General features: G+C 45.1%; 1 protein-coding gene across 5 annotated transcripts in view; it reads left to right on the top strand.

Annotated features, from left to right (window-relative positions):
- Nucleotides 1-168: 168 nt before the first annotated feature.
- Nucleotides 169-10,600, top strand: part of LOC139580865 (ubiquitin carboxyl-terminal hydrolase 54-like) — a 30,968-nt gene continuing 20,536 nt past the window's right edge. For 3 of the 5 annotated variants that reach the window (XM_071409948.1, XM_071409945.1, XM_071409949.1), the window contains exons 1-2: nt 169-303; nt 8,929-9,378. In XM_071409948.1, coding sequence (XP_071266049.1) covers nt 9,211-9,378 — 168 coding nt within the window. In that variant the 5' untranslated portion in view covers nt 169-303; nt 8,929-9,210. The other 2 variants (XM_071409946.1, XM_071409947.1) reach the window with 2 other exon arrangements.

The following is a 10,600-nucleotide window of genomic DNA, read 5'->3' as shown; positions in this document are numbered from 1 at the left end:
TAGAATTCAGGTCTGCTCTGCTACAGTAGCTATTGCCATGACGTAATTGGTACATTATCACCAAGGCAGTTCCGCTCATTGACCGGTAGAGGGCGGCAAGGAGCTATTCATTCCCACAGGGTGACGTCACTCACTGTAAGTGAGCTCGGGAAAACCAGCCAGCTATCGCGAGAGCAGGGTGCCGCGGCCGCAGCACTGGATGGAAGGTTGGATTGAGCGCTTCTCTTCTTCTCCCTCTCCTCTCCCTCGTTCTTTTTTACCGGGACAGCACGAGACTGGAACGGGACACGAACGGGACCTGAGGTGAGCACGCACAGTTTAAACTCCATCTACGAGAGATTAAGGCAGGGACACGGGGTACTCATTCACCAGTAAAGAACGCACGCGGCAAAGTCAGTTCGAAAGGATGTGCGTGTTTCCGCGCGGCCAGATGTCATCCACTGTGCGTAGGTTTTGCTCTCTCTCTCTCTCTCTCTCTCTCTCTCTCTCTCTCTCTATCTCTCTCTCTCTCTCTCTCTCTCTCTCTCTCTCTCTCTCTCTCTCTCTCTCTCTCTCTCTCTCTCTCTCTCTCTCTCTCTCTCTCTCCAGTGTTTACGCAGCGCTGCATGGTTCATATGGTTGAAATGGATGTAATCGATGTCCTTTACGCAGGTAGCTCAGAGGCACACACACACTGGCAGCATCAGCATCTCCACGAGTGTGGCTTTGTGCATCATTACCATCATTTTAGAACAGGTGGAGATTCTGAGGACCAGATTGACACTTTCAGAGTTGGTAGATATTGTATAGATATCTAATGCTTTAAACGGATTATCGGAACCTGCTTATAAACCTTTCCGTTAGGTTATTATATTTTATTACAGCTGATTTGTGTTAGCCGTTAACGGCCCCGGTGACTTGTTGATAGAAAGCCAACCGCAGCCCCGGTATTGATTTACCGCTGCGGTTTGGTCTCTATGATAGATGATGTTGGCTGTTACTCTTCATACCAGCACCGAGGACACCCCTGCTGCGAGCACACACACACACACACACACACACACACACACACACACACACACACACACACACACACACACACACACACACACACACACACACACACACACACACACACACACACACGCACACAGCTCTTTACAATGCATGTACTGACACCTTGCTGCGGTCTGGACCAAGCATGGCTCTGCTCTCTCTGGCATTCTCTCTCTCTCACACTCTCTCTCGCTCTCTGTCTCTCTCTCTTGCCACTCAGCAGAACAGAGTGGTAGCAGTTAGCAGACCAGACAGTGGGTTGAAGAGAAATATGTGGTCAGGTAGAACTGATGTAATTCCACTTTGGTTTGGAGACTGTAGTTAAATCCTGATAGGCTGGTTTTGGCTTATTGTTGTGACTGTTGTTTATTGCTGGAGGAAAGGACAGGGGGATAGAGGAGGAGGGGAAATGGGGAGAGGACAGGAGAAGAGGTGTCTACTTTTTCATTCACTTTCCTTCCTTCCTTCCTCCCTTCCTTCCTTCCTTCCTAGCCTCTCTCTCTCTCTCTCTCTCTCTCTCTCTCTCTCTCTCTCTCTCTCTCTCTCTCTCTCTCTCTCTCTCTCTCTCTCTCTCTCTCTCTGTCCCTCTTTATCCCTCTCTCCCCCTAATCTGTGAATAGTAGAACGTGTGAGGGTTAGTGTGCGTTTGAATTACATTATGTAAGAGAATATATTAACATATTGTGATATTCTCAGCCTTTTTAATCATCCTCATAGAAGGTCTGTGTGCATGTGCACGTGCCTGATAATATGTGCGTGTGTGTGTGTCTTTATAAGGTAGAGTAAAGTACATAGTGTATAAGCAGGGGGGAATGACCTTGAGGGGGTGTTTCAGTCTTAGATCACTCTTCTACTCTCTGTCACACGCATCCATATGTACTGTATATACACACGCACAAGTCACGACACACATGCACGCACACGCGCGCGCCGTGTTAGTGACTCCTGCGTAGGCTACTTTGACCAATAACAGTTCAATGCATTTCCGGAGTCAATAGAACTACTACTTCATAGTGAGAGTTCATTGTGAAAGTATGGGATGTCCTGAGAGGCAGCTTGACATTGGCCTAACTCTCTAATTGTGATTGCAATCTGAAGCTGTGTGTGTCTGGATATGAATTCAAATAGATTTCTAGAAAACAATGGAGTTTAAGGGGGGAATGTTCTTGTTCTATGAATGAAATGTTCTAAAATGGAGTGTTCCGTATGTAATGTCTGAATAGAGCTTCAGAGAGGGGCTGGTTCTAGAGAATTACTGAGAGAGAGAAAGAGAGAGAGAGGACCCTAGCCAGCAAACCTCTGAGAATTACTGAAGAGAGAGAGAGGGCGAGGGAAAGGGAAAGAAACAGTGAGAGAGAAAGAGCGAGAGTGGGGAGAATGAACTCTGGGTTCTCCCCGTTGTCAACCAGTGCTATTTGAAGCTATAACCCAGCTACGGCGCATGCGTGTGTGTGTCAGTGCGGAGAGACTTGAGATAGGGAGACTTAAGGAAAGGGAGAGAGAGAGAGACAAAGATGGATGAAGGAACCGATGAGAAGGGAGAACAGAGGTCAGAATGAGAGAGAGAATGAAGTATTTCAGCGGAGTGGAGTTTAAAAAAGAGACCTAGGAGCCAGGCCATTGGAAATCCAACTTTAGTTGTTTCCTTTTCTTGTAGGGCTCCAAAGAGCAAAATGCTAAAATCTTGAAAACCAATAAAGTAGATTCACCAAAAGCAAACACTGGCCTGAGGGCTAGACCAGGGATTCTCAAACTTCTTGGGGTGGGGGACTCCTTTTGTGATAGCAAATTCATCAGGAACCCCCTCATAATCAGAACACAACTCAAGTGCAAAATAAATAGCCTACTAGGATTTTTACTACGACGTCAGCAGTGCGTGGCTGGACAAACCGTGGTCACGTCCCCCTGCTTAGACGTTGTGTGCGTAAACCAATGGTTGCATGCCACGTCATCGACTGTGTCATCGACTGACATATCGCTGTAACACATGATGTGGTTAGCTGATACTTAAAATACTTATCCAGGTGTTGTAAGGTCTGGCAGGTATCAGCAATGCCTGGGCAGAGGAACGTGCCTCAAGTCTTGGCATTTGGAGAGAAAATGTAGCAGTTTTCAAGCCAATTTCCTGCAATTCTATAAAAAAATTCTCGGGGCAGAGAGATTTTTTGTTGTTGCAACTTTAAAGATACACTATATGTATGTGAACACCGCTTCAAATGAGTGGATTTGTATGAAATCAAGCACACAGCTATTCAATCTCCATAGACAAACATTGTCAGTAGAATGGCTCGTACTGAAGAGGTCAGTGACTTTCAACGTGGCACCGTCATAGGATGCTGCCTTTCCAACAAGTCCGTTTTTCAAATTCCTGCCCTGCTAGAGCTGCCCTGGTCAATTGTAAGTGCTGTTATTGTAAAGTGGAAACGTCTAGGAGAAACAAAGGCTCAGCCGCGAAGTGGTAGGCCACACAAGCTCACAGAATGGGACCGTTGAGTGCTGAAGTGCGTAACGCGAAAAAATTGTCTGTCCTCGGTTGCAACACTCACTACCGAGTTCCAAACTGCCTCTGGAAGCAACGTCAGCACAGTAACTGTTTGTCAGGAGCTTTATGAAATGGGTTTCCATGGCCGAGCAGCCGCACACAAGCCTAATATCACCATGCACTACGTCAAGCGTCGGAGTGGTGTAAAGCTCGCCGCCATTGGACTCTGGGGCAGTGGAGTCCGACAGATGAATCTGTGTTTGGCGGATGCCAGGAGAACACTACCTGCCTGTAAAGTTTGGTGGAGGAGGAATAATGCTCTGGGGCTGTTTTTCATGGTTCCAGCTAGGCCCCTTATTTCCAATGAAGGGAAATCTTGCTACAGCATGCAATGGCATTCTAGACAATTCTGTGCTTCCAAATTTGTGGCAACAATTTGGGGACGGCCCTTTCCTTTTTCAGCATGACAATTGCACAAAGCGAGGTCCATACAGAAATGGTTGATCGAGATCGGAGTGGAAGAACTTGACTGGCCTGCACAGAGCCCTGACCTCAACCCTATCGAACACCTTTGGGATGAATTGGAACGCCGACTGCGAGCCAGGCCTAATCGCCCAACATCAGTGCCCGACCTCACTAATGCTCTTGTGGTTGAATGGAAGCAAGTCCCCGCAGTAATTTTCCAACATCTAGTGGAAAGCCTTCCCAGAAGAGTGGAGGCTGTTATAGCAGCAAATGGGGGACCAACTCCATATTAATACCCATCATTTTGGAATGAGATGTTTGAAGAGCAGGTGCCCACATACTTTTGGCCATATAGTATAATATCCTGCAAATTTGCACATTTTACCATAAGGCAGAGAGAACACTTTGCAGTTTTAAAGCTTAAATTACAGTGCATTTATGTAAAATACATTTTGGGGAATAGTATTGAGTTTATAAATTGATAATTGATGTTGTACTGTGGATACCAATATCCCTGTAAGCCTCCCAGGCCCATGTTGCCCAGGGTTAAGAATTGTAGATGTAAGAATTGTAATTGTACTGTAGATATTTAATATAAATTGTATTGTATTACACACTATAAACTTATTCCACGGATCCCTTGGCCAAAAGTATTTTAATCTGTTGTTATTAATATTATTAATATTCATATATATATATATATTTTTAAATATGTATATATACACTACCGTTCAAACGTTTGGGGTCACTTAGAAATGTCCTTATGTTTGAAAGAAAATCACTTTTTTGTCCATTAAAATAACATAAAATTGATCAGAAATACAGTGTAGACATTGTTAATGTTGTGAATGACTATTGTAGCTGGAAACGACAGATTTTTTATGGAATATCTACATAGGCGTACAGAGGCCCATTATCAGCAACCATCACTCCTGTGTTCCAATGGCACGTTGTGTTAGCTAATCCAAGTTTATAATTTTAAAAGGCTAATTGATCATTAGAAAATCCTTTTGCAATTATGTTAGCACAGCTGAAAACTGTTGTTCTGATTAAAGAAGCAATAAAACTGGCCTTCTTTAGACTAGTTGAGTATCTGGAGCATCAGCATTTGTGGGTTTGATTACAGGCTCAAAATGGCCAGAAACAAATAACTTTCTTCTGAAACTCGTCAGTCTATTCTTGTTCTGAGAAATTAAAGCTATTCCATGCCAGAAATTGCCAAGAAACTGAAGATCTTGTACAACGCTGTGTACTATTCCCTTCACAGAACAGCTCAAACTGGCTCTAACCAGAATAGAAAGAGGAGTGGGAGGCCCCGGTGCACAACTGAGCAAGAGGACAAGTACATTAGAGTGTCTAGTTTGAGAAACAGACACCTCACAAGTCCTCAACTGGCAGCTTCATTAAATAGTATCCGCAAAACACTAGTCTCAACGTCAATAGTGAAGAGGCAACTCCGGGATGCTGGCCAGTGTTCCTCTGTCCAGTGTCTATGTTCTTTTGCCCATCTTAATCTTTTATTTTTATTGGCCAGTCTGAGATATGGCTTTTTCTTTGCAACGCTGCCTCGAAGGCCAGCATTCCGGAGTCGCCTCTTCACTGTTGATGTTGGGACTGGTGTTTTGCGGGTACTATTTGCCAAGAGGTTTTCCTTTTGTCCACCCCTACTTTGTCACAACACAACTGATTGGCTCAAACGCATTAAGAAGGAATGAAATTATGCAAATTAACTTTAAACATGGCATACCTGTTAATTGAATTGCATTCCAGGTGACTACCTTATGAAGCTGGTTGAGAGAATGCCAAGAGTGTGCAAAGCTGTCATCAAGGCAAAGGGTGGCTACTTTGAAGAATCTCACATTTTGATTTGTTTAACACTTTTTTGGTTACTACATGATTCCATATGTGTTATTTCCTAGTTTTGATGTCTTCACTATTATCCTACAATGTAGAAAATAGTCAAATAAAGAAAAACCCTTGAATGAGTTGGTGTGTCCAAACTTTTGACAGGTACTGAATATATTTGGTAATATTTTGAGATCTGGCCACGGACCCCCTGCACTACCTCATAGACCCACCTGCATAGTGAAAAGGCGTTCAATCAAGCATGCAAATTATTTCTGGAACGTTCCCTCTATTGGCGACAGGTAGCCTCGTGGTTAAGACTGTTTGGTCAGTAAACAAAAGGTTGCTAGTTTGAATCCCCGAGCTGCTGTTCTGCCCTTGAGCAAGGCATTTAACTCCAAAACAACTACTCCTAGGTGCTGTAGACCTTGCTTTATTAACACAGTTCCCCGCATTGCTGTGATTCAGAGAGTTAGGGTTAAATGAAGTAGACACATTTTGCCTGAATGCATTCTTGTTGAGAGAAACTCAGAAAGTAAGATAATGGTCATGTTAGAAAATGTAAACAAATGCATTTTGAACAGTAAGACATTCAGACGTGGATCAGGCTGTGCATTTTTATCTCCTGATATATTTGGTACTTGACTATGCACCTTTTAAAGGCAATGTTCCGCGTTCGCCGAGAACGCATTCGCGCTGAACACTTCATATGTCGGCTCAATCAGAAATCATCTTTAAATGTCAAGGGAGCTGTAACAAGGATCTAGCGCTGATTGGATTGGATCCCGGCCTGAAAGCAGTGTGGGAGGAGAGCCAGAGAGAGAGGGAGGGCAGGAAAGGGGGATAAAAATAGAGACAGGCTTTAAGACTTGACAACACAATGCAACTCTCAGTAGCTAATTCATGTTATTTGTTACTCTAGTGACCCGCCTGGGTGACCATCGGTTGTTGTTGTTGTTGTTGTTGTCATCTTTGTTGTTGTTTTTGTTGTTGGGGGTGGTTGTGTGTGTGGGGTGCAGCCAGCTGTAAGGGAGGCCATTGTGTGTGTGGACAGTAGATTGTCTTTCACTGTGCTGGCCTGTGGTGTCACCAGCCTCTATCAACTACTACAGTGAGAAGGAGGGGAAAAAGAGGGATAGGGGGAGAACTGGAGCACATCTATGGTGTAGTGACCAATATGGGTGGTGTAGAGTAGGGCATTACGTGTTCATGGTGCTGGACCACAGGGTCTTAGAGTTTGATTGAATATTAGTAATACTCTGACTCACCCTGGCTGCCAGGAACTCTCAACCATCAATACACATCACCACCATCACCACCAGGTTCAGGCTCTGGCCGTGTGTGTGTGTGTGTGTGTGTGTGTGTGTGTGTGTGTGTGTGTGTGTGTGTGTGTGTGTGTGTGTGTGTGTGTGTGTGTGTGTGTGTGTGTGTGTGTGTGTGTGTTGGAGCACATGGTTCGGCTTTTCCCCCACGTGCCTGCAGCTTGGCCTATTTCCATGGTAACTAGCCGAGAAAATGAACACACACACACACACACACACAGACAGACATACGCACACACACAAGATCACATCAGTTCAATACTGGATGTTGTTGTTCTTTTGAGTAAAATGTCAATGGGAACATGAACATCACACAAATCCAGTATAAATCCATCTCTAGTTTGTCTCTCTCTCTCTCTCTCTTTCTCTCTGCATGCTTGTGTGTTTTAGGCTGTCCAGTGCTGTGGGATCAGGACGTCGTGAGCAGGCTGTTGATTGGAGGGTTGTTTACAGCAGGCCGTGCTTCTCATGGTCACCAGGGGAGAGGGGTTATGTAAGAGAGGATTTCTCTCTCCCCCCTCCCTCTGCTTCTCTGTACATTTCCCTGTTTTGACCCCCCCCCCCCACCCGTGTTCCTCTCTATTTTTCACCCCAAATAATACAGTATAATTACAGTAGGAGAGAGTGATATGCTCCTCGCTCCAATCAACATAGACAAACATTGTTTAGGTGTTTATGTCCTGTAGATGATGTAGTGTTATTAACCGTACACTAAGCACAGCAGAGTGACTGTCCGGAGGGTACACACTGTATCTCTTTTAATGCCCACGACTGTGTCCTGCTGGAGCCATCGCTATAGAAACAGCCCACGCCATCTTACACACACACACACACACACACACACACACACACACACACACACACACACACACACACACACACACACACACACACACACACCACCCGTACACCGCAGCATCGCTGTGCCCTCTGGACCGTCGCCAAGGGGTCGCTATGGCAGCACGGCAACGGGGGGGAGTGCACTGCGGCTCCACTACTGACCAGTCTGTTACGCAACACACACACACACACGCAACACACACACACGTTTGTTTTACTACCCTTGTGGGGTAGAAACAATGGATTTCCTTTCAAAATCCTGTTTTCCCTAACCCGTAACTCTAAACCTAACTCTCACCCTAACCCTTAACCTAACCCTATCCTTAACCTTAACACCTAACCCTAACCCTAAACCTAGCCCTAAACCTAACCCCTAACCCTAGTTGTAACCCTAGCCCTAAAACTAACCCATAAGATGAAAATAGCCTTTTTTCCTTGTGGGGACCGGCAAAATGTCCCCACTTGTCCGAATTTTCCTTGTTTTACTATCCTTGTGAGGACTTCTGGTCACAAGGATAGTAAAACACACACACACACAGTGGCAGCGACAATGCACAGACACAGACAGTGACTGTACACACACAACCATTCAGGCATGTGCACTGACATTCACACACGGTGAGTAATACTGCTCCAAAATAAGGCCCAGATAAAACTGTCCTAATAATGACATAGCAGACAGCTCATCACAACAGTAGTCTGACACAAATCTGTCTACAGTACAGTACAGTACTACACTCGGTGTTTATTCTTTAACTTTCAGGACAGTTTGCAGGCTACAATATTGTGAGTATTATGGTATACATTGGAGACTTCGGTGCGGTTTTGCGGAGGTAAAATGTTGCTACGATGTAGTAGGCCTGTACACTGTGAACGTGTGTTTTATTAGAGATCTAGCTGACCCTGTGGTGATTGTGTTGTGTGGTTTGTCTCTTGCAGGCAGCGAAAAGAAGAGCCAGGGGACACTGAGGAATAGAAGACCCTGGACACAGAATATCAGCAGAACAGTTAAAGACTGTGGAAGTAAAGGACAGTGGACACCTGCCAGTCAGGACTTAAAGAGACCGTAGCTCTCTCTCCCCATCTTTTGATCTCTTCTCTTTATCTCTCTCTCAATCCCGCTCCCTCTCTAATGGGAGTAACTTAGAACACGTTGTTCCATCTCACGCCCCCGCCCCCTCCCTGTGTTTCTGTGGTGATGGAAGCGCCCAGCAGGAAGTGATGTCGTGGAAGAGGAACTACTTTGCGTCGGGCGGTGGCAGCGGAAGTCCCGGTGGAGGGCTACAGGGCCTGATCACGACCCCGCGGACTATGGCCTCCTTCGCCCCGAGTAAAGGCCTGAGCAATGAACCTGGACAGAACAGCTGCTTTTTAAACAGCGCCCTGCAGGTACACACACGCACACATACAAACATACACTGAGTGTACAGAACATTCTTCATTTATCGGGGCATGGGACTGCAAGGTGTTGAAAGCGTTCCACAGGGATGCCGGCCCATGTTGACTCCAATGCTCCCCACGGTTGTGTCAAGTTGGCTGGATGTCCTCTGAGTGGTGGACCATTCTTGATGCACACGGAAACTGTTGAGTGTGAAAAACCCAGCGGCGTTGCAGTTTTGACACACTCAAATCGGTGCGTCTGGCACCTCCTACCATACCCTGTTCAAAAGCACTGAAATCTTTTGTCTTGTCCATTCACCCTCTGAATGGCACACATACGCAATCCATGTCTCAAGACTTAAAAATCCTTCTTTAACCTGACTCCTCCACTTCATCTACACTGACTGACATCAATAAGGGATCATAGCTTTCACCTGGATCCACCTGGTCAGTGTATACACTACTTTCAAAGGTTTGGGGTCACTTAGAAATGTCCTTGTTTTTGGAAGAAAAGCACATTTTCTGTCCATTAAAATAACGTAAAACTGATCAGAAATACAGTGTAGACTTTGTTAACGTTGTAAATGACTATTGTAGCTGGAAACTGGCCTCTATACGCCTACGTAGATAGATATTCCATTAAAAATCAGCCGTTTCCAGCTACAATAGTCATTTACAACGTTATCAATGTCTACACTGTATTTCTGATCAATTTGATGTTATTTAAATGGACAGAAAATGTGCTTTTCTTTCAAAAACAAGGACATTTCTAAGTGACCCCAAACTTTTGAACGGTGGCGTAGCTGTGCTAGACTGTCATTCTCAGTGATATTTCACTCTCTGAGTCCCTGGGGAGCAATGATTCGGTGATGAGATGGTGAGAGAGAGAGAGAGAGAGAGAGAGAGAGAGAGAGAGAGATACAGGAACAGAAATAAAGAAAGAAAGGAAGAGAAAGATAGAGAGAGAGAGAGAGAGAAATAGACAGTGGGTGAGAGAGGGAGGGAGGAGAGAGAGGAGAGAGGATAGAGAGAGGGAGGGATGGAGGTAGAGTATGTCCTCTCTGTCCGCTGTAGTGATGTTTCACAGCTGGGAGCTGATTAATCATAAATAAACAAACTAAGGAGGGATGGAGGAGGAGGGCATGCACTGTCACCTTCCTCTCCCCCCCTTTCACACACACTTTGAATACGGTTGAATGTCTTAATTTGAATACTTTTTATGATAATTTCT

This window comes from Salvelinus alpinus, chromosome 7 (genome assembly GCF_045679555.1).
Source record: "Salvelinus alpinus chromosome 7, SLU_Salpinus.1, whole genome shotgun sequence".
Classification (NCBI taxonomy): Eukaryota; Metazoa; Chordata; class Actinopteri; order Salmoniformes; family Salmonidae; genus Salvelinus; species Salvelinus alpinus.
This window is presented reverse-complemented; position numbering and strand designations above follow the sequence as displayed.